The sequence below is a fragment of the Gossypium hirsutum genome, chromosome A07, assembly GCF_007990345.1.
Source record: "Gossypium hirsutum isolate 1008001.06 chromosome A07, Gossypium_hirsutum_v2.1, whole genome shotgun sequence".
In the NCBI taxonomy this organism is placed as follows: Eukaryota; Viridiplantae; Streptophyta; class Magnoliopsida; order Malvales; family Malvaceae; genus Gossypium; species Gossypium hirsutum.
Window position 1 is genome coordinate 85,038,929 of NC_053430.1, and position 24,406 is coordinate 85,063,334.

At 32.4% G+C, this 24,406-nt stretch overlaps 2 protein-coding genes and 1 non-coding gene across 3 annotated transcripts; 2 read left to right on the forward strand and 1 right to left on the reverse strand.

Annotated features, from left to right (window-relative positions):
* Positions 1 to 391: 391 nt before the first annotated feature.
* On the forward strand, positions 392 to 4,861 carry LOC107948551 (probable U3 small nucleolar RNA-associated protein 7). The gene is made up of 7 exons (XM_016883138.2): positions 392 to 619; positions 706 to 795; positions 934 to 1,066; positions 1,251 to 1,369; positions 2,504 to 2,571; positions 2,915 to 2,963; positions 3,498 to 4,861. Exons 1-7 carry the CDS (start codon positions 536 to 538, stop codon positions 4,521 to 4,523), a joined length of 1,569 nt encoding a protein of 522 aa, XP_016738627.2. The 5' UTR covers positions 392 to 535; the 3' UTR covers positions 4,524 to 4,861.
* Positions 4,862 to 6,139: 1,278 nt separating this feature from the next.
* On the forward strand, positions 6,140 to 7,748 carry LOC107948552 (2-oxoglutarate-dependent dioxygenase DAO). The gene is made up of 3 exons (XM_016883139.2): positions 6,140 to 6,876; positions 7,012 to 7,327; positions 7,404 to 7,748. Exons 1-3 carry the CDS (start codon positions 6,542 to 6,544, stop codon positions 7,644 to 7,646), a joined length of 894 nt encoding a protein of 297 aa, XP_016738628.2. The 5' UTR covers positions 6,140 to 6,541; the 3' UTR covers positions 7,647 to 7,748.
* Positions 7,749 to 16,186: 8,438 nt separating this feature from the next.
* Positions 16,187 to 16,293, reverse strand: LOC121204415 (small nucleolar RNA R71). Its single transcript, XR_005899340.1, has one exon. It is a non-coding gene; the product is annotated as a small nucleolar RNA R71 (small nucleolar RNA).
* Between the last annotated feature and the right edge of the window lie 8,113 nt (positions 16,294 to 24,406).

Below are 24,406 nucleotides of genomic sequence, written 5' to 3' on the forward strand. Positions count from 1 at the left end.
CATCTTGTAATTCATAAAAAAAAGTAGAATATATTAACTAAATAGATGCCCTTTAAATTTTTTATTATATCAAATTTTGGACTTTACCTCACCATTCTGTCAAATACTCAATAACACTTAATAGAAAAGGGCTTAAAAGTACAAACTCAATTAGTTAGATGGTTATTTTAAAAGTTTTAAAAGTTGGATGACCAAAATATATATAAAAACATAATTAAATAACGTGCAAGGTAGTTTAACCAAACCCAAATTCAGGACAAATTTTGACCTAACGTCAATAATAGAATTAAACGTACATTATATAAACTTTAATTTAAACCCTAAACCCAATCAATAACAAACTTGTATCCAAATACCATAAATAACCATTTACAAAAGCCCAACCCACATAACTATTTAAAATTGAACAAAATGCCCTTACCCTTATATTTGCCTCTGCCGACTTCCTCTTCTTTTCCAGCTATCCTCAGCCGCTGCTTCTGCCGACCGACACTCTGCAACAGTCAGGTTGTCATTGGGATTATTTTTCTTCATAATGGGTGCTAAAAAGGAGAATAACGGTGATGATATGGACGAAAAAGTGAAGAAGTATCTTAGAGGAGAAGCTGCAAATTTGGAGGTAATCAATGTTTGTGTTTGTTTATAGGATTTTACTTATTTTTATGAATTTTTTCTTTGTTAATTTTTTTCGTTTATTTTCTGCAGGGATTAAAGGACAAGAAACTAAAGGGCCAGCTTGCTGTAAGAGAAGATTTGTATGGAAAATCTGCGAAAACTGCTGCCAAGATTGAGAAAGTGAGTTTGAGCTTTCCCTTTTGAGCAATGGGTTCTTTTTTATTTCTTAATTTAATTGTCTTTGTGTATTTTAATTCTTCTTAATATTAAATTTGCTTCATTTTTTTTATTTTTTATTTTTATTTTTTGGTTTTTTAGTGGCTTTTGCCAAGTGAGGGTGGTTATTTGGAGGCAGAAGGTATTGAGAAGACATGGAGGATCAAGCAAGAATCCATTGCTCGTGAGATTGATATCTCAAGCTCGAAGAACCAGTATGATATTGTTTTACCAGGTGCCTACTCTCTAATGTTCATAATTCGTTTTATAGACAAGGTTTTAGTGGTTTAGACTAAGGATTATATGCTAGATTACGAGATAAAATAAGCAATCAGTCAGCAAATTAGATGTTGATTTTAACTTGTTTTAAGTTCTATTTGGTTTTAATGTACTCATTTAGATTCTGTCTACATGTGCAGAACTTGGTCCTTACACTCTAGATTTCACCTCAAATGGTCGGTATATGGCAGCCGCTGGACGTAAGGGCCATCTGGCTATTGTTGATATGAAGACATTAAACCTAATTAAGGAGATTCAGGTATGCACTGCTCCAGCAAAAATCAAATTTTGTAGTTGAAGGGGATGCTGTTTCTTGTGCATATAGTGATATTGTCTGATTTTGCATTTTGAAAGTTCCCAATTTTAATTTTATTTATAAGAAAATTCACCCATGCTTTGACCTAAATCAGCTTGGTGTTGAGTTTTACCTTAGTGTTTAAAATATGGGGTTGTTCTGTGATTTCAATTTAATGTCTGTTCTTGAAGATGGGTGTTGTGTGGAGCAACTTTTCTTACAATTCATTTTACAAGACAAATGCATGTGATACATGTTTTGTTTCTCATTCCACCCATTTGCATAAGGCTTTGTTAGCAATATTTAGCTTAAGAAAATGATAGTATGGATCAAAATTTCAAATAGGTCTCTGTTGGAGGAATCTAAAATTTAGTAGACTGAACTTAATCTCATTAAAACCTACAGCCGATAAGTTCATTTGAATCTGAGTGTCTTATTTTCTAGTGCAAGGTCCATTGGTTCATTCTCTTGCTCTTATATTGGGCAACCATGCTATATCTGTGGCATCATCTCGTTATGAGAATCTGAATATCCAGCTGTAATTTTGTTATAGAGGACCTAAGATAGTAGTCGTGGTGAACATTAATAACTGTGATTTTGTTGTTCATTCATGATTATATATTTTATAGACAAATAAATTCAAAAGGATGGAGGCTAATTTTGTCATGTTTGAATGTGCATCTGTCTTGTCATTGCTTTTTGTTAGTCTAAGTCCTCAGTCAGGTAGCATCCCAAGGTGCCTAAGAATTCTGCAAGTTGGAGGAAAGTAGAACATTGGTCACATGCTTTCAATGTTATATAAGTGATCAATAAACTTGATTTACTGCTGCAGGATTCTTTCCTGGGATGTTATTGCTAATATTATTTTATTAGCAAACATTATCATATAATTAGGTGGGAGTATATAATCAATCATAATTGAAATGGTTATTTGCAATTTATACTTTATTCTTGTATTTCAGATTATAGTTAATGCTTAATGTTAGTCTCTTACTCAAAATTAATTGTATGGCATGGATTTGACAGAAGTAATATTTTTCTGTCCATCACTAAAGCATTAATTTGATTTACATATAATTGCTTGTTCTTTTTGTTCAGGTTAAAGAAACAGTACGGGATGTAGTGTACTTGCATAATGAACTCTTTTTTGCTGTTGCTCAGAAAAAGTAAGCCTTCTCGTATTTGCAGTGAAAATTTCATTTTGTCACAAAAAATAAAAAAACAAAGAACAAACCTTGTGTTTGCATCTGCACCGAGTGTGCATCTCATGATCTCTATGATTAGTGGTGCATGTGCCTGGACATAGGGCTGCTGTCTGTTGGATGTAACGCTGTCTTATGGAAGCAAATCATTTATCTTCATCAGTTATACCTATTTAAAATTTATGTTCCATCTATTAATGTTGCCATATTTCCATTATTATGTCATCAGTATGAAAAATACATGCTGCTAATGACAGCCCTTCAGAGCTTTATTGGAGTAATGCAGCTAAGGTGCTTATTATTGTAGGTACCCTTATATTTATAATCGTGGTGGAACTGAGCTCCATTGTTTAAAGGTCAGTGTACCTTTCTATGAACACTGCTACTTAATTAGCTGCTATGTGCATGGTGTTAAGTCATGTATCATCTTCTAGAAACTAGTTAAATTGCTATTCTGTTTCACCTATTTTTTTTATATTTTTCTTTGTTAAACTGTAAGAAGATTAAAAGCTTTGGTGAGGTTTGAATTATACCTGAACTTGTTGTTCCAGCTCCCTTTACCCTATAGCTTACACTGTTCTCCTAGAAACTTAAAAATTTCTTCTCTTTAGCCCGTATTATCCTTTTCTGTTTCTCTGTTGCATGCCCAAGCTTATGAAGTATGAGGCTACTGTTTATTCTGTGGTTTAGATAATTATTGGGCCTAGCTGTTTATTCTGCAGTTTAGATAATTCATGGGCTCATTAAATCAGATCATGATTCTTTGAATAAGCTACCAAAATCCTTTGGCTATTTCGGGGTTTGAGTTCATTGTTAGCAATTCATTCTTTCTTGGTTGTGAAGTTTACTGTTGATGCATTAAGCAGACTGAGTTAAAAGATTTTTTTCAGGAACACGGTGCAGTACTAAGACTCCAGTTTCTGAAAAACCACTTCCTCTTGGCATCAATAAACAAATTTGGGCAGCTTCATTATCAGGATGTTACAATGGGTGAGATGGTAGGCAATTTCCGGACTGGTTTAGGCCGCACTGATGTTATGCAGGTCAATCCATTTAACGGAGTTGTTGCATTGGGTCATTCTAGTGGTACAGTAACCATGTGGAAGCCCACCAGTTCTGTCCCACTTGTAAAGATGCTATGCCATCCTGGACCTGTCTCATCATTGGCGTTCCATCCAAATGGGCATCTCATGGCTACATCTGGTAAAGAAAATAAAATCAAGATTTGGGACTTGAGGAAGTTTGAGGTTATTCAAACAATGCCAGGTCATGCAAAGACCTTGAATTTCAGTCAGAAAGGCTTGCTTGCTGCCGGAACTGGATCATTTATAAAAATTTTAGCTGATTTTTCTGGATCTCAGAATTATAATAGTTATATGACTCATTCTATGGCTAAAGGTTACCAGGTAGGGAAAGTTTTGTTTCGACCGTATGAAGATGTTTTGGGGATAGGACACTCCATGGGTTGGTCTAGTATTCTTATTCCAGGATCCGGGGAACCCAACTTTGATTCTTGGGTGGCAAACCCATTCGAAACATCTAAACAGAGGCGAGAGAAGGAAGTGCACTCTCTGCTCGACAAGCTTCCACCCGAAACAATAATGTTGGACCCAACCAAGGTTGGTACAGTGAGAGCACCACAAAAGAAAGAGAAGCCAACGAAGAAGGAGATAGAAGCTGAAATGGAAGCTGCCATTGAAACTGCAAAGGATACCGACTTTAAAAAGAAAACAAAGGGAAGGAACAAGCCGAGTAAGAGAGCAAAGAAGAGACAAGAGATGATTGAAAGAGCCAAGAAACCGTTCTTGGAACAGCAAATACAGGAACATGAAAGGTCTAGAAAGAAGCAGAAAACCAATCCGGAAACTGAAATGCCGAAAAGTTTACAGCGGTTTGTTCGTCAGAAAGCAGCTTAATTATCTTTGATACGATTGCATTAGCCTTTCTAGAAGATCAACCTGTTTTCGTCTTTCCCACAATTTTTTGCTCATCTGACCTAAAGAAGAATTGAAGCCAGGTAGAGGTAGGCACCATTGAAGTGTATTCTCACTGTTCTATACATACAGAAAAGGAAGCTAGAATTTGCTTAATTTTGTTGTGTTTAGCATGGAACTTGTATCTTGTAGAATGAATGCCAGAAAACTGGTTTTTAAATCTCGTGTTGAGAATTGGCTTTGGGTATTTGTTCGTACTTTTTTCATGGTATTTTGTGTTGAGATTGTATTTATATCATTCTAGCGGTGGATTTGAGTTATGTTTCAGTATTATAGTTTGAAATAGAGTTTGGGTGGTTCAATATTAACGTCTCCCGAGTGCTTCGAGGTTAGGGCACTCTTTTTAGAACAACACCGGACTGATCGGGCTATAATTTGGAGTAAGGGTTGAACAGAATGATGATTTATGAAGGGTATGAACAGATTATTGGTTAAATTAGTGGTTAAATCGATGATTATTTTTTTATAAATTATTTAATTAAATTAGAAAATTTGATTAGATTAGAAATGGATAGTTTGATTAATTTGATCACCTATTAGTATGAATTGCTAGATTTTTTATAATAAATGTTGTATGCTGTCTATTGAGTCTTAGGATAGTTAAAAAGTGTTGTGAAAAAATAATTTTAAAAATTACTCTTGAAAAATAAAATGTTTATTTTAGACATGGTGATAATAATGTAACAAATATGTATTTTTAGTTAATATTATGATAGTTTAGTAAGAATATAAAAATAATTTTTTAATATTTTAATATATAAAATATAAATTTTAAATATTTTTTAAACAATTAATACTAATTTTTTATAAAATTTAATTTGAATATATAAATTATATTTTAACATTTAAAATATAATCAATAAAAATTTAAATATATAATATTATATATTTAAAATAAATTTCAATAGTAAGGTAATTATATATATAAATATTATATAAAATATTTTATAATAGTTAAAATTATCTTTTATTTTTAAAAATACTTTTGCCAAAAGCAAAAGTTAAAAAAAATTCAAAAGTATTTTTCAAAAACACTTTCGATGTTGGAAGTTATCTGTTTAATATTGTTTTGACAAAAACACTTTTGACCCCTAAACACTTTTGAGAAGTAATGTTAAACTAAAAGTCAGTTTAGCATTATTAGAAGCATATTTGGAACAAAAAAACACTTTTAAGTAAAAAGACAAAAAAAAATTCTTTGAAAAAATATTTTTTGACAAAAAATTTTAGCTTTTATTTAAAAGTGTTTTTTTAGTACTTTTAAAAAATATTACTAAATAGTTTTAAGCTTTAATTTAGTTGACATCAACATTATTACTTAAGTAAAAGGACTTGAGTTCAAGTGTATTAAAATATATTATTCTTCTACTTAAAATTTAGAATGAATTATTAGTAATTTTAAATATTATATTAAAAAAATTATAAGTTGAATTTGATTTCTTAAAAAGAACAGTTTGCTGGCTGGCACTTAATTGGATGTTTGAATTTTTTTTTTCTTTCTTATATACCGATAAACACGGCTTTTGTTGAAACATAACTCTTATCTTTGAGTTGCGTATTGGTTTGGCAAAATATCTTACCAGAAAATGGAAACGTGAAAAACATGATTGGGTTTTGGATCATGCACTTACACCCATTATTATTATTATTATTTTCTTTCTTCTTTTTGGACTCATCTCCATCTTTGTATACCATTGCCAATTTGCCATTGCTTTCAATCCAAACACAATGTCGTGGATTTCCTTGTTTTTTCTTGGTAAATTGCCTCACTTTGTCGGAAGAAGAAGCTAAAAGCTGTCCCGTTGCTGCTAGCTCAATCCCCCACTTTCAGCATTAACCAAGGCTCAACAATACTTAATAACCCTTATAATATATAAAAGCTATTATCAGTTCCCATATGAAGAATTGAAATAAGCAGAGGAAAGTGAGTGAAAAAAAAAATGGATAAAACCCAGAGTATTCCAACCATTGATCTTTCAGATTTTCCAGCACAGTATGAGAAACTAAGGCGATCATCTGAAGAATGGGGTTGTTTCAGGGTAGTCAACCACAACATCCCTTTTGAATTGATGCAGGAAATGAAGAAAGTTGTGAGATCATTGCTTGACCTCCCCATCCAAATCAAGCAAAACAACGTCGATGTCATTGCCGGCAGTGGTTATTGGGCTCCCAGTCCTAAAAACCCTCTTTATGAAGCATTGGGTCTCTATGATATGGCCTCCTCCCAGGCTATTCATACCTTCTGCTCTCAGTTGGATGCCTCTCCTTCACAAAGGTCTGCCCCCCCCCTCCTTTTGATTTTGTCTACATGGGATTGTTCTTGTTCGATTTTAGATTTTGAATACCCAATTTGAAGTTCATATGATTCGACATGTTCAAATGAAATTCGGTTTGATTTATATTGACCCAGAGACGCAGTAGAGAAGTATGCTAAAGCAATACATGAGGTAATCATGGATATAGGTGGAAAAATAGCAGAGAGTATGGGATTGAAGGGTGATTACTGCAAGGAATGGCCTTGCCAATTTAGGATAAATAAGTACCATTTCACCCCTCAATCTGTAGGCTCGGCTGGGGTCCAATTACACACTGATTCTGGCTTCTTAACAATACTTCAAGACGATGAGAATGTTGGTGGACTTGAAGTGATGGACAAATCTGGTGAATTTGTAGCTGTTGATCCCTTGCCTGGCAGCCTCCTTGTCAATCTTGGGGATATGGCCACGGTGAGCTAATCATCCCTTTCTTTAGATGTGGCAGTTCGTGTATTCTCGTGTCGTAATCTTGTTGATTCTGATTCAGGTATGGAGCAATGGAAGGTTACACACGGTGAAGCACAGAGTGCAATGCAAGGAGGCGAAAACTAGAGTGTCGATCGCCACGTTCCTCTTGGGACCGGAAGAGGAAGCGGTGGATCCGCCACCGGAACTGGTGGATTCGGACCACCCGCGACTTTACAACTCGTTCACGTACGAGGAGTACAGGAAGCTGCGGCTGTCGACGAAATTGCAAGCTGGTGAGGCTCTTGCACTTGTACGTACCTGATCTTAAAGAAAGATTGTGTAAAGCATATTGCAATGTAATGAAAGTCCTCCCCTTCTACCCTTTGTTTGATGAATAAAGCATGAATTTGAATTTCCCTAGAAATGAAGTAAAAAGTAAAAATAGTCCATACTCATTTCCAACATATAATGACTGTATATTCCATTGCAAAACGGGTTGCCTGAACCTCCGGATTTGCATTTTTGCGGAGAAATTGGACCTAAAATTCAGATTGGCCTTAAAATCTCTAAGATGTGGCAAGAGGTAAATGTATCATGACTTTGTATTTTGCTCCTTCTGATAAAAAAAAAAGACTGACGCGACTAATTGAATAATCAGATAGTGACTTGTGGTATGTTATGTATACCTTATGCCGATGTATGAGGATCAATTTTTAGCTGTAGAAATGGATAAAATTCTTAAAATGATCAATTTATTTTTTGATCTAATGTACTGGGATTAATTGTTCATTTTTTAGTAGAAGGGCTAAATTGCAAATTGTGGCAAGACTTGAACATATTTTGTTGCTATTGTTGCTATTGATGATGAAAATCTTTTAACAATAAAAATGGATAAATTTTTTAATAGAATGATGAATTATTCTTTAATCTAATGTATAATGATTACTTTACTTATATTTTTAATAGAAGAGTCCAAATATAATCCCTTATGATCTCAAGATTTGAACAGATTTTGTTGCTATTGACCTTTAAAAAAGTGATACTGTTTGTTAGCTAAGCTATGTACAAGTTATATTAATCTTGTATTTGTTTATAAATGCGGCTAAATTACGCAGCAGGAAAAAGAAGTAGGTTTAATTAAATCCAAGGCTTCATCCAATTATTTCATTAAATATTTTGTAAATTTTGAATTCTGTTGACTATTGCTATTTGTCTCTCCTTCATATGGGTTAAACTATATATTTATACGATATAATTACTGTTCATAAATATAATATTATAGGTAAATTCTTATGTATTTTGATACATACCCTATTTTAAGATTAACGCGTGTTTATACGATGTAGGTTTGCTTATATGATAGTGCAAACCCACATCATGCAGTCTGATAGAAATGTATGAATACCTTACATACCAACCTAAAGTACGAATCATGTAGAGTGTGGTTCAATACCCAATCAAATGGTGGGTCGATAAATAACATAACAAATTCAATTTTTATTATTTATGTTTATTTATTTTCAAACTATGTCCTTTGTTAGGAAAACAAATTTCATATTAATGGAATAAGATATTTATACTAGCATATATTTATGGACCACGTGTATATTTTCTATACAATCTTAATTTTTACCCATAATTTTCTTAAATCTTTAAATTGAAAAAGCATACTTAAAAATGTTCACATTTTCTTTTTTGATGTAATAATAATAATACTTATTGAACTAAAGCTCAATCATTATTTATGAGCATATTTTAGAGAATGTGACTCTTTTTGGAAGATAAAATGTCAAAAAAATTACGGATGTATAATTTAAGGACCATAACACTAATATATAATTTTTATATATTAACCTTAATTTTTAATCAACTCTTCATCACCAAGAATTGTTTTGAATTGATCATCTATTAGAAATTAGTTATTAGAGTATTTACACATATTTGACTCATACTTTATTTAATAATTAAAATTAAATAAATTTTAACCATATCAAATCACCTTTAATTTGGACTAACCTTTTATAATAGTAAATAATAATATATAATTATTTTTACAACATATACTTTATGTACATATATTTCAATAATCTCCCACTTGGACCTGACTCCCCAACACACATATCTTTAGAATTGTTAAAAGTGACTTTAAAATATTTTTAATATTTTGATATATATATGAAATTCCATATTAAAATTTTAAAAATTTAATCTAGATATATAAATAATCATTTTATATATATATATATTGAAATACGTTATTTATATATATGTTTTTTCATAAAATTTTGATATATTAATTTTTGTTTTACATATTAGTCATTTTGTGTAATTACATTTTTTTAGATTTTATATTATATTTTAATTACCTTTTATATATCATATTGGTATATGAATAATATTATCGAAATTAGTATGGCATTAATAGCCATTGTTGGAATTACCTTCAAAAGGAAAGTCCAGTCAGAATTTTGGATCAGTAGATTATTTTTTATCTTTATTTTACCTGTTTGATTTGTTGATTAGTGGTAAAAAGTAAGGTAAATTTTTACAGTACATCCAATACAAATGTCACTCTTATTTTTTTCATTTAAATACTTTTTTAAATTTGCGTTAAGGTTAACTCCGATTATATTAAAAATAAGAATAACAGTAATCTGATTAATTATTATAATAATGAGATTAAAATCATTAGTAAAATAAGTGTTTGAATATAAATGCAACGATAATAATGAGATTTAAAGATGTATTTTTCTACTACATTTATATATATATATTTTTAATAATATCTAAATTTTTAATATATTTTACTTAATGTGAAATTTACCCCTAAATCAACTTATTATATAATTTATTTATTCTTTTAAATAAATAGCTTAAATTATTTAAATGAGTAATTAAAAATAAATAATTTAAAATACATTACAATATAATTTTTAAAAAAATCAAAGACAATATTTTAAAAAGTTGGCTTCACAAAAAATGGAACAAATTATTACAGGGGTAGAGGTGAAGTCAGAACAATTTTTTAGGAGGGACGAATGAGATTTTATTTTATTTTATAGTCTATATCTCTGTAATTTTTAAATGATTAAATTAAATTTTTATAAATTTAGGAGGGCCAAAGTGTAATTTTACCTTTATTAATTTAAAATTTTAAAAGGTCTAAATAATAATTTTTTTATTTTGGGGAGCTGGGCTCCTACCAGTCCCTTAGATTCGCTTTTGTACAGGGGTTAAAAAATACAAAAATTCTTATAAATTGATTTAATGTGAAAAACTGGAGATCTTTTTATGAAAATTTTATTTTATTTTTTGCATTAAATTTGAAAGTTAAAAACATTCATAAAAAAATTAATATTGTAAATTTCTGTTGTCTTTGTTTGTTGACTTCAATTTCAATACTTTCACATTAGCAATAAAAAGGAAAAAGAGATGGTTGCCAAAATTCTACAGTCCAAACTATGCCTCTACTCTTGCTCTTTCCTTATTCATACAATCAATATTTAAGAAAAGTTAAAAGACCCATCATTCATTACAATGTCTCATTATATCAATTTAATGGAAGCAAGAAAGGCAAAGTGGATATGCTTAGCTTTATCATCTTTACATAGCATTCTATGTTAGTGATATATCAACTTTTAATTTAGATAAGCAAATGCATCAATTATTAATTTCTTTGAAACTCTTTTGTAAGGATAAACATTATATACTCATTATATAAACCGAATAAAGTTCAATACTTTTATACACAACAGTTATTTCATTCTTTAAGACATGCTCAAATTTTAAAACACTATTAGATACTACAATAGTATGTTCTAATTCACATCTTTTAGTGTTAAATTAGATAAATATTTTGCATGTTCAAAATAAGGTATCTTCACTTTTCAAGCACAAGAACAAATATACCATGATAATTCATCATTGGTCCAAGATGAAAATACTCTATATAATTTTTAATTATATTTTCATTTGCAACACAATGAAAGTTTAAGTGAAAACGTTGTGTTATAATAAGCGTTGATAATAGAATAAGAATGATAGTAAAATAATAAAAAAAACACGTACACACACATATTTTATGTGAAAAATCTTTATTGCGAAAAATCATGAGTAGAGGAAGAGAAATTCACTATCTTGAAAAAATGCATGATGTAAGAATAGTTTGACTACATCTATTTAATGGTTAAACAACCCTATTATAATCAATGTCTAATAAAAGAAGTATAATCCTATACGGATTCAACTTGTGTGGCATGGTCTATACCCCCGGTCGCAACCTCAGTCCAGTACTATTCCTCGCCCCCACAGATCCTCCTATTTTGCCTCTTTATTTTGTTTATTTAACAAATGATGGGATTCAGGTTACACAACTCTAAAAAATTGTTATAATACTAATAAAAATTCGAGAAGTCTTGAAGAGAATAAAATTTTGTTTTGAAGAATTTTAAAAATTCATATTGTGGTAAAATGCTTATATTGATAAACGAGCTGATATTTGTTCATTTTCAGATCTAGTTGTTATATAGGTTGATGAGAAAAGAGAAAACTCAATACATTTTATTTGAAAGAGATATTATAGTTGATGCTCATTTTGAAAGATAACACAAAGTTAAATATTATTTTGATTATTACGATGCTTTACAATCCTATACTATTTTCAATATCCTTTTTTATGTTCTATAAAAAAGCACAATTTAGTCCAATTTTCTATTATAACTATGGTACAATTTTATTTTAATTAGAGCTTAAAAAAAAAAAGCTTCAACCCTTGAGAGGAGTTTTTAAAAGCTCAGCCTTAGAAATGAAAAATCTTAAATATTATAATTGATAAGCCTACATCTACTCTCTTCATTTAACCCCATTCATGACCCCAAATGCAAGAGCTTGATGTCAAAACAATTTAGTCCCTGAATTTAATTAACGATATGTCTCGATTTAATTTCTCAACTGTTTTTTATTATACTTTTGTATTAACTCTATAAATCTTCTTCTTATTATTTTACGAATTCTTTTGATGGAGATGAAGTTCTAAAATCGTATTTTTCGACACCGATAATAATCAAATTGTCATACACTAAAATTAAAACTAACAGAATTAATTATCTCTAGGTAAAACAATTAAAATTTTGAAGAAATATATTAAGGATTGTTGATAATATATCAAATAAAGAAGTAAGAGGAAGTCAAGATGGAAAGAGAGTGGTTCTCCCTTCAAGCTTTAATGGTGGTTCAAGAAACATGCTGTGTGTATATTATGATGCAATGATCTTGATAAAAAGATTTGATAAGACAAATCTTGTTTATAACTATAACATGTAATCCACAATGGAAAAATTACAAAGGAGCATAAAAATGGTCAACTTGCTTAAGGTAGACTATATTTGACTTGTACAATATTTCTACAATGCTAAATATAAGCCTACTTAAACTTTTTTTTTTATATTTTTAATTTCATTTTTGCATGGACAATCTAAGAGTATTTTTAAGGTTGTCCATGCAAATTTATTTTTAAGATTATTTAGTTTAAATTTACTTTTATATATTATTTAATCCTTTGTAATTGTTTATATATTTGCAAGTAAAGGGAATAAAATAATTCATCATTATGATTTACCTTCTTTACATATTAATTTCTCAAAAGATAAAAATACAAATTATTTACAATAGAATCACTACAAATTAGTCTTTCAGATTATGATGTAGTAACAAATTTAAATCTTAAACAAGAGATAACATTTAATATTATAATTGAAAGAGTTAATTTAAGAAAAAAGTTTTATTTTTTATTTTTTTATGAACCAAGAGGTACAAGAAAACCATTTCTTTATCAAGTTTTAAATGCACATGTAAAATTAATGCATGTGATAGCCTTAACTATAACATTTAAAGTAGTTGCAACAATATTGCTTGAGAGATAACCATATATTCACAAATAATTTTGCCATTAAATCTAAAGAAATAGACTTTTGTAATTTGTGTAAAATACAGTGTAACTGTAGCGGTATTATGAAGAGTATCTCTAATCATATGAGATAAGACATCCACAGCGAAAAGATTTGCCTTTGAAAAATTTGATAGTTCATCAAACTTTCAGAGATATTATGGATGGTATAAAATTTTTGTAGAAAAAATATTTATTTTTGGAGGTGACTTTCGTCAAGTGTTGGACGTTATCCCCAATAGTACAAGAGCAGAAACAATTAATGCAAGTATTCAAAAACTTCTTTATTAAGTTAGATGAAAACATTGATACTAATAAGAAAGAATAGCATTTGTTGATTTGTTTATTTTTATTTAATTTGGTACTTTGCCCGTAAATTGTTTATATCTATAAGAAGTGTTAGGGGTTGACATCCTATAAGAGTATAAAAAATATTTAAAAAAAAGAGACATGTGACAATTTTTTAAAATTTATAAAAAAATACACTATCAATATATTCCAAATACGGACCCTAATTAAAATATATATATATATATATATATACACTAAGGAGCACACTAATGTAAAAGAATTTGAAAAACTTTAAAATATGATCTTTTGATAAAGAGGTAAAATTACTTGACATTTTACTTAGTCGAATTTCGAAATATTTAATAGTCAAATGTCTTAGTATATGTTAAAATTTAAATTTATATGTGAACCATAAAAAACAAAAAAATTTAACTATCAACAAAATCTAAAGTATATAATTATAAATTATTAGTTATTTGCAAATGGAAGTAAAAAGATGGAACTTAATTATACAACAATCTAATTTCATATCAAAATAAAAAGTTTAATCTTTTAGTAGGCATGGATGAGAAGCAAGTGTAACATTCCATATCCAACTTAAATGTTACGGTTGAGTTTTAAGGAATTACGCGCTTTCGTTAAAAATCTAGAAACTTGGAACTCAAAAACTAATAAACTATAAAAGTAACATGTTTTAATCTCATGCTTGGCATGTTTTTGGACGATTTATTATGTGAATTTTATGTTCCTAATCCTTTAAGTTTATTTTTCTATACTTAGATGAGCATAGGGAAGTGAAAAGAGCCAAAAAAAAAGGGCCAAAATCGGACAAAAAGAGCTATTTTCAGGAACCACACGACCTAGGCACTTCCACACGGGCTGGCCACACGCCAATGTGCCAGCTTGTGTCGATTTCAAACCTTGTTTCTCTTTTACACAAAAAAAACTAATTTTTAGAGTTTCTGAGCATTCTAAAGTTTATAAATACATATTAGAAGAGGACTAAAGAGAGCACGCAGAGTAGAACGAAGAAATTACTCAAAGAACGCCGCCAGAATCAACTCTGAAGCAGATTTCCTTCAAAATTGAATATCTCCATTCAAATTTCCTTTGAAGTTTTATTAGGTTTCTTATGTCTTGTTGTTATTCTAATTTTGAGATGTTTCCTTCCTAGATTATGAACTAAATTCCCCAGATACCTAGGGAAGATGAAACCTAAGATGAATCTTATTATTTGATTTTTTGAATTATATGATAAATACTTTATTCTTGTTCTCAATTATGTAGGCTTATTTCTTGCTTTAATATTTTCAGGATATTAATTCAAGTGTGATGTGCTTATTTCAGTGGAACAAAAACCCCTGTTAGATCTGATATAATTGAGTGGAGTTGCATGCAATCCTAGAAATAAGGCAACATAAATCTACTAGATTAGAGTCAAATCTAATAAGGGAATCCATAGATCGAGTTAATGCGACAATAGGGGTTTTAATTAGGAAGAGATTTCAATTAATCAATCTAGAGTCAGTTGTTCTTACTCTCGAAAGAGATAATAACATAATTTAGGGATTTCTACGGATCAAGGCACAAGTTAATAAATCGTCTAATTCAGATTCAGAATAATAAGTGAAGTCTAGGTGGAATCTTCCCTGGGTATTGTCTTTCTCTTTGGTTATATTCGAGTATTTTCTCATTTTATTCTTTGTAGCATTCTTAGTAATTAGTTTAGTTAATTTTAGATTAAAAACAATTCCTCTATTTATCGGCTAGATAATAAAAAGTTAGTAATTACTAGTACTTTTAGTCCTCGTGGATACAATATTCCCTACTCACCATAGCAATACTACTACTCGATAGGTGCGCTTGCCTTTGTCGAGATTTTAGTGAGTTTGGTGACTTATCAAGTTTTTGGCGCTGTTACTGGGGATTAAAATATTAGGAACACTCTATTTTTATTAATTTAGCCATTTTTACTTTATTGCACTTTATTTTTGTTTTTAGTTTAATTTTTGTTTTCTAATTTTTCTTTTGTTTGCTTTTGGCAGGTTCCTTTAGTATATGACTAGAAGAAACCCATCAAGACCTTTAGTATTCGAAAGTGAGATTGAAAGCACAGCTCATAGAAATCGTAGAGAAGCGAGGCAGAGTCAACAAAGTGTAGTGGAAGTGCAAGAGGACGTTCTAAGGAGATGGCTGAAAATCAGAATAATCAGCTACCTCCCGTGATTGCTGTGAATCTTGCAAATCCGAATCCTGCTCCTCATACTATGTACGATTATGCCAAGCTCACTCTAACTGGGACTGAATCGAGTATTGTGAGACCTACTGTTGCTGCGAATAACATCAAACTGAAGCCAAACACCATTCAAATGATTTAGCAATTTGTTCAGTTCGATGGTTTGCAAGATGAAGATCCAAATACTCATTTGACCAACTTTCTGGAATTCTGCGACACTTTCAAGATTAATGGCATTTCTGACGATGCCATTCGGCTTCAGTTGTTTCCCTTCTCATTGAGAAATAAGGCTAAACAGTGGTTGAACTCTCTACCACGAGGTTCTATCATTACATGGGAACAAATGACCAAGAAATTTTTATTAAAATATTTTCCACCGGTTAAGATAACTAAGCTAAGGAATGATATATCTTCCTTCATGGAAATGGACTTAGAGACTCTATATGATGCAGGGGAGAGGTATAAGGATTTATTGAGAAGGTGCCCTCACTATGGGTTACCTCTATGGTTACAAGTTCAAACTTTCTACAATGGTTTGAACCCCTCGACTAGGGAATTGATCGATGCAGCCACCAGTGGTACTCTGAATAATAAAACACCTGAAGAGGCTTATGAGTTTATAGAGGAGGTGTCACTGAATAATTATCAGTGGCAAGTCATGAGAACGAAGCTAACAAAAGTAGCCGGTGTTTTTAGCTTAGATGCGGTCACCATGTTATCAAACCAAGTAGAACTCTTTAATATATGTGTTTCTACGCAAGTACATCTGGTAATGCAATGCGACGCAAATGGAGGTGGAATGAATAATTCAGAATATTTACCCTACGGTCTTAGCATGAAGAATGAGCAATTAAATTATATGGGTAATAATTTTAGGCCTCAAAATAATCTTTATAGTAATAAATATAATGCGAGATGGAGGAACCACCCAAATTTCTCATGGGGTGGTCAAGGAAATCAAAGACCACAACCCCCTCCAGGTTTTTAACAACCTTATCAACAAGAGAAGAAACTGAACCTTGAAGAGATATTGGCAAAATTTATTTCGGTGTCAAAGACTCGTTTTCAAAACACTGAGACAAGTTTAAAAAATCAGCAAGCATCGATTCATGGGCTCGAAAATCAAATTAGATAGCTTGCTAAGTTAGTTTCAGAAAGGCAGCAAGGTAGCCCAGTAACACCGAACCCAACCAAAAGAGCATGTGAAAACAGTTACACTAAGGAATGGGAAAGTGTTGACTGAACCTGAAAAGAAGTTGCAACAGGAATTTAATAAGGAAAAGGATAAGGAGGTAAAACACGAAGTGAGTGAAACACCAGTACTTAAGGAATATAAACCACTGATCTCATATCCAGCAAAGTTGAAGAAAGATTGCATGGATGCACAATTTGGTAAATTTCTTGAACTTTTTAAACAATTGCATATTAACTTACCTTTTGTTGAAGCTATTTCGCAGATGCCCACTATGCAAATTTTTTGAAGGATCTTTTAACAAATAAAAGGAAGTTTGAAGAGGTATCTACTGTGGAACTCAATGAGGAATGCTCAGCTATTCTTCAAAATAAACTACAAACCAAGCTGAAAGATCCAAAAAGTTTTACTATTCCCTGTTTAATTGGTAGTTTAAATATTGAGAAAGCATTAACTGATTTAGATGCTAGCATTAATTTGATGCCATATAAAATGTTAAAGTAGCTTGGTCTTGGGGAACCAAAACCCACTAGGATGAGTATTCAATTAGCTAATAGATCTATTAAATATCCTTGGGGTATTATTGAAAATGTCCTTGTAAAAGTAGATAAATTCATATTCCCTATTGATTTTGTTGTGCTTAACATGGATAAGGATGTTGAGGTACCTTTAATTTTAGGTCACCTATTTTTAGCCACTGCTAGGGCTGTCATTGGTGTGGATGATGGTAAACTTGTGCTTAGGGTAGGTGACGAAGAGATTATTTTTAAAATCTATGATGCCATGTGATTTTCTAGAAAACAAGATGATTCTTGTTATTTTATTGATTCTATTAATCATGTTATTCAAGATTCTTTACAGGAAATTATTCAAAAAGACACGTTGGAACTGTGTCTTGTCCAATGAGAGGAGGTAGATGATGATACTACTGTGATAGGTGAGACAAAAATGGATTTAGATTCTAATGAGTCTTCACTGAGACAAAAGAATTATGAGGCCATTGAGGTAAACAATGAATTGAAATTAAAACCCTCTATTGAAGAGCATCTTAAATTGAAACTGAAGCAATTACCAAATCACCTAGAATATGTGTTTCTTGGAAATAATTCCATATTACCAGTGATTATTGCATCAGATTTGCAGCCAAATAAGAAAGATGATTTACTGAAGGTATTGAAGGAACATAAAAGAGTCATAGCTTGGAAAATTTCAGACATTAGAGGGATCAACCCTACTTTCTGCACCCATAAAATCTTAATAGAAGATGAATACAAACCATTGTACAAGCTCAAAGACAACTAAATCCTAACATAAAGGAGGTCGTTAAGGCTGAGGTAATTAAACTTCTAGATGCTAGAGTTATTTATCCTATTTCTGGCAGTGCTTGGGTGAGTCCTGTGTAGGTTGTTCCCAAGAAAGGAGCATGACTATTGTAGCCAATGAGTAGAACGAGTTGATTCCAACTAGAACAATCATGGGATGGAGAGTTTGTATTGATTATAGGAAGTTGAACAATGCCACGAGAAAATATCACTTCCCTTTTCCATTCATTGATTAAATGTTAGAAAGATTATCTGGGCATATGTATTATTATTTCCTAAATGGACTCTCTAGCTACTTTCAAATCCCGATAGCTCCTGAGGACTAACAAAAAATGACATTTACATGTCTATATAGTACATTTGCTTATCGACGAATGCGTTTTGGATTATGTAATGCTCCTACTACTTTTCAGCGTTGCATGTTGGCCATTTTTGATGAACTTATAGAAGACATTATGGAGGTATTCATGGATGACTTCTCGGTATTCGGTAATTCTTTCCATCTTTATCTTAAAAACTTAAAATGAGTTCTAATGAGATGTGAGGAAATGAACCTTGTACTTAATTGGGAAATATGTCACTTTATGGTTAGAGAAGGGATTGTGTTAGACCATAAAATTTCTAGTAAATGTATTGTGGTTGATAGAGCAAAAATTGAAACCATTGAAAAATGACCTCCCCCTAGTTCAGTTAAGCCTATTCGAATTTTTTTAGGACATGCTGGGTTTTATAGAAGGTTTATTAAAGCTTTTTCTAAAATAGTTAAGCCTTTAACGAATTTTCTAGAAAAAGATATGCCCTTCAATTTTAGTCAAGAATGTTTAGAAGCATTTAATACTCTTAAATAAAAATTAATTAATGCTTCGATTGTAGTTGCACCTTATTGGAATTTACCCTTTAAACTAATGTGTGATGCTAGTGATTTTGCAGTAGGTGCAGTTCTTAGACAGTGAAGAGACAAGCATTTTCAACCAATTTATTATGCTAGTAAGATGTTGACAATCGCACAAGAAAATTACACTACTACGGAAAAAGAATTGCTAGTTATCGTTTTTGCATTTGATAAATTTGGACATATTTGATATTATCTAAAGTTTTCATTTACACTGACCATTTAGCTCTTCGTTATCTCCTCACTAAATCAGATGCAAAACCTCGACTTATAAGATGAATTTTATTATTGCAGGAGTTCGATTTAAAAATCCAGGATAAGAAGAGAGCCGAAAATCTTACAGCAGACCATCTTTCCAGGATAGAGAATTCACATCTTAAAGAGCTTGATGAGAATGAGATAAATGACTAGTTTCCTCAGGAACAACTCTTGGTTATAACTGACTCTGAAGTTCCTTGTTTTGCGGGTATTGCAAATTACCTAACTACTAACATTATACCAAAAGGCTTGACACATCATCAAAAGAAGTGATTCTTTGCCGATGTGAAAAATTATTTTTGGGAGGATCCTTTTATTTTTCTTGTATGTGCAGATCAAATAATTCGGAGATGTGTCACAAATCAGAAGCGAGTAAAATCTTGGAACACTGTCACTCAGGGCCAACAGAAGGACATTACAATGGGATTAGGATAGCACATAAAACACTTGAATCAGGTTTTTATTGGCCCACACTGTTCAAGGATGCAAACAGGTATGCTACTTCTTGTAATAAATGCTAGAGAACAAGTAATATTTCTAAATGTGATGAAATGTCTCAAACTTATATACTCTCATGTGAAATATTTGATGTCTAGGACATTGATTTTATGGGCCTATTTCCTAGGTCATTTGGTAATAAATACATCCTAGTAGCGGTCAATTATATGTCAAAATGGGTAGAAACTCAAGCTTTACTTACTAATGATGCTAGAGTGGTAGTTAGATTTCTCAAGAAATTGTTTTCTAGATTCAGAACACCTAAATCAATTATTAGTGATAAGGGTACGCATTTTTATAACACTCAATTCGATAAATTCCTTAAGAAGTATGGAGTGCATCATAGGACAACTGCCCCTTATCACCCTCAAACTAGTGGACAAGTTGAAGTTGCAAACCAAGAGCTCAAACGTATCCTAGAGAAAACTGTAGAGTCAAATAGGAAGGGTTGGGCGATAAAAGTAGATGACGCTTTATGGGCCTATAGAACTGCTTTTAAAACTCTCATAAGAACATCTCTTTACAAACTTGTTTATGGAAAAAGTTGTCATTTACTGTTTGAATTAGAGCACAAAGCATTCTAGGATATAAAATTCCTAAACTATAATCTTAAACTTGCAGGTGAGAAGAGATTCATGCAGTTGAACGAGTTAGATCAATGAGGAGAGAATGCTTATGAGAACTCATGATTATATAATGAAGCGACAAAACAGCACCATGATGCTCATTTGAAGCAGCCCAAACAATTCGCAGCAGGAGATCTTGTCCTTTTATATAATTCAAAGCTCAAGTTGTTTCCTAGAAAGAAGCTGAAATCAAGATGGTCAAGTCCATTCTAGTACAAACCATTTTCCCATATGGTACGATAGAGGTAACTCATCCAGAATATGACACATTCAAGGTAAACAATCATCAACTTAAACTTTATAGTGGTGAGGATTTTAAAAATGATAGAGATGAGCTTCAGCTCCGTAAACCTTCGTAATTTTGTGCACAAGGTAAGTCTAGCTTAAACTTTAAATAAGCACTTTTCGGGAGGTAACCCTAGTTTTAACACCGCTAATCTTCTTATTTTCATTACGTGGTATCTTTTAAAAATTAATTACATAAATAAAAATGCAGGTTTTTTACCTATACGGCTTGGACACACGGACGTGTCCTTGGCCGTGTGACCCACATGGCCTAGACACACAGGCGTGTCCTTGGTTGTGTAGAATCTTATGACTTAGCTTTAAAATTTGAAGAAAATCGACAGTGAGTTACACGACCATGCGACACGGCCATATAACCCGCACAACCTAGACACACGGGCGTGTCCTTGGCCGTGTGAATCCTGGGACTTAAATTTTTCAAAAATCGACAGAGACACGGGCTAAAATAGTCTACATGGCTGTGTGGACAACACGACCAGGACACACGGGCATGTCCTAGGCCATGTGAAACCTAGAGCTAAAATTTTCAATTTTAAAACAAGTCAGAGAGTTACACAAGCAAGGCACACGGGCGTGCAGAAGGTCACACGGACGTGGAAGAAGCGAAGGAGGTGCCATACAGCTATGCGATGTAGTCGTTTGGACCACACGGCCTGGACAATCGAGCGTGTTCGAGGCCGTGTGAAGACTGGCCTTTTACTATTGATTGACATGGACTGAACAAACACCACACAAGTGTGTGACACGACCGTGTGACCCAACGCGGGCCCTTACACGACCGTGTCACCCCATAAAAACCTTAATCCATTTTTTTTCTTGTTTTGTCTTTTTCCTCCCCTTTCCAACCTTAGCCGCCGTCAGCCTTCCCATTGCCATTCCGACCGACCACATCTCCCTCACCCTCGCTATGCTCGTTCCTCCTTCACCATTCCTCGACCATATCACCTTGTTTCCCTTCTGTCTCTCTTCCCCAACAACAACCCCAATTCTTCCATTCTTTTCCTTCCCTTAAACCGCCACCTTTCTCCTCCCCCAAGCTGTGACACCCTACCACCGTCCCCACCTTCCCCTCTTCCCTTGACCGACCCCTTACACCCACTTCGAATAGCCACCCAAGCCCTACCTGACCTTCACAGCCCCCTCACCTCACCTCACCTCATTTTCCCTTTTCCTCACCAGCGCTTACACACCCTCGCGCTCGACTCGATAGACCCAACCTCTCACCGTTCGGCCACCGTTCCCAGTTGACTGACCCATGACCCTCCGACCATCGCCCTACCACCAGTACTGTCGATTTTTCCCCTTTTCCCCTTGTTTTTATATTATTTATTTACTTATTTATTACTTATTATTTTAGTTTGTTTCCAATTTCTTTCTTTATTTTATTGTTCTGTTATGTTTATCTCAGCTAGTTATTTATCATTTTAATAATTTCATTTATCAATTATCTATTACTATTTGGTACAGTTGGTTTAGTTAGCTATTATTACCACTATTACTCTTACTCTTGTTGGCTATTTTATTACTCTAGTCCAATTTAGTTATTATTTCTTACTCATTCTTTATTATTTCTTTGACTCCAATTTAATTCCTAAAGAACTACATAGTTTTTTTTATGGTTAGGACTTTGTGTCTATTGTTGTTAGTAGTAGATTTCTATCTTGACTATTTGGATTCTATATTCTTCAACCTTTGTTTGAATATTTAGTGAGGTTTTATTTATTCTTGAATTCTTCTTATTTTTAGGTACAATATGACAAAGCCCCCGTCCCCTCTTCGAAAAAGCAGAAGACCCATGGTGAGACCTCCTCCTAAAGCGCTTTTACCGAGGCCCACCACCTTTATCTCTGATTTTTGATGGGCTCCTAAGAGGATTTATATCAGCTCCTTCACGTACGACCACTCGACCTAGGTCGCTGTATTGATTGGGCCGCGTTGGATCAGGTCCACCTCGCTGACGATGTTCGCACCTTCATTACCACAGCTCCGTGGGATAGATTCTTCTCCATCATTAAGCCCACCTATATGGAACTTACCTCAGAGTTCTGCACGAAGTTTCTTGAATAGCAGGTCATGACGACTCATGACGAGCCAGGCACCATCACTTTTCGACTTGGTGGTTTGGTGCGACATATGAGCGTCCTTGAGTTCGATGCTACTATGGGACTTTACACAGAAGAATTTATCAGTACCAAGTGTAACAGCCCGATTTTGAGCTTAGTCGAAATAGTGGTTTCTAGACCACAAATTCGAGGCCAATAAATTATTATTTTTATTATTTTTGGTGCCATAGTATGATATTATGAGTGCATGAAAAATTTGGTGAATTAATTTTAGCGTTTGTGAGCTTAATTGCAAAAAAAGACTAAACCGCAAAAGGGTAAAAGTTTTATTTTACTAAATAGTTAGAAAACCAAAATTAGGGGTCTTTAAAGTGAAAATAGACCTTTATCTAGATGATGGCTGGCCATAGGGACAAGAAAAATCAAGTGGTCAAATGGTTAGGTGAGTTGGTGACTAAATTTTGACTAGAAAATAAAATAAAATAAAGAAAGAAGAATATAATCTTTTCACCTTTTTCACCACTGAAAGTTTTAGCTATTCTAAGGGTTTTGGAAGCTTGAAACTTTCAGCCACTTATTCCTCTCTCAAGTAAGTGATTTAGATGATTATTTTTGATATTTTTTTACTCTTGGGACCCTTGTAGCATGAGCTAACTAATGAGGGGACCATTTTGCAAAATGGTTGATAGTTTAGGGATTTTCTATGAAAGGATTTATGATATTTTTTGAGTTTTTATGGAAGAAAATGAATCTTAGTTGTTTAATAAACAACTTTTTGAAGTGGTGTTTATGAAAAACACCTAAAAAGGGCTAGTTTGTAGTAATTGTAAAATAGATAGTAATGTTGTGAAATAATGGAAATTTTGGATTGCTATAAGAGTAAAAAGGGTTTGGCTAGGCTTAAGGCATGAAGAAATTAGATAAAAATTGATTTTTGAGCCTAGGGTTAAAATGGTCATTTTATAAAAGTCTAGGGCAAAATGGTCATTTTGCCAAAAAACGTGAATTTATGGTTGCCTAAATTTATTTAGTGATTAAATGAGTGAATTTTTATTATTTTAGATCAAGAAATACAAAATGCGAACCTAGACTAGGGGAAAGCCAAGCAAGTAGATTAAATGAGCTAGTCGCCTATGTCTTGTAATCCGAGGTAAGTTGTATGTTAATAATGCAACTATATTGTTATGATTTATGGTTGAATTGATATTGCATAATTGTTTTGATTGTGAATATGAGTATGCATGTTGAGAAATTAATGTAATAAGGACTCCCTGTTAAACATTAAGAATAGCTTTGGATATTCATGCCATGACAGTGGGTGGTATGTGTATTAGTGTAAGACATGTCTGGGACATGCATCGGCCATATTATAAGAGCTAGTGTAAGACATGTCTGGGACATGTGTCGGTCTTGAGATATATAAGCCAGTGTAAGACATGTCTATGACATGCATC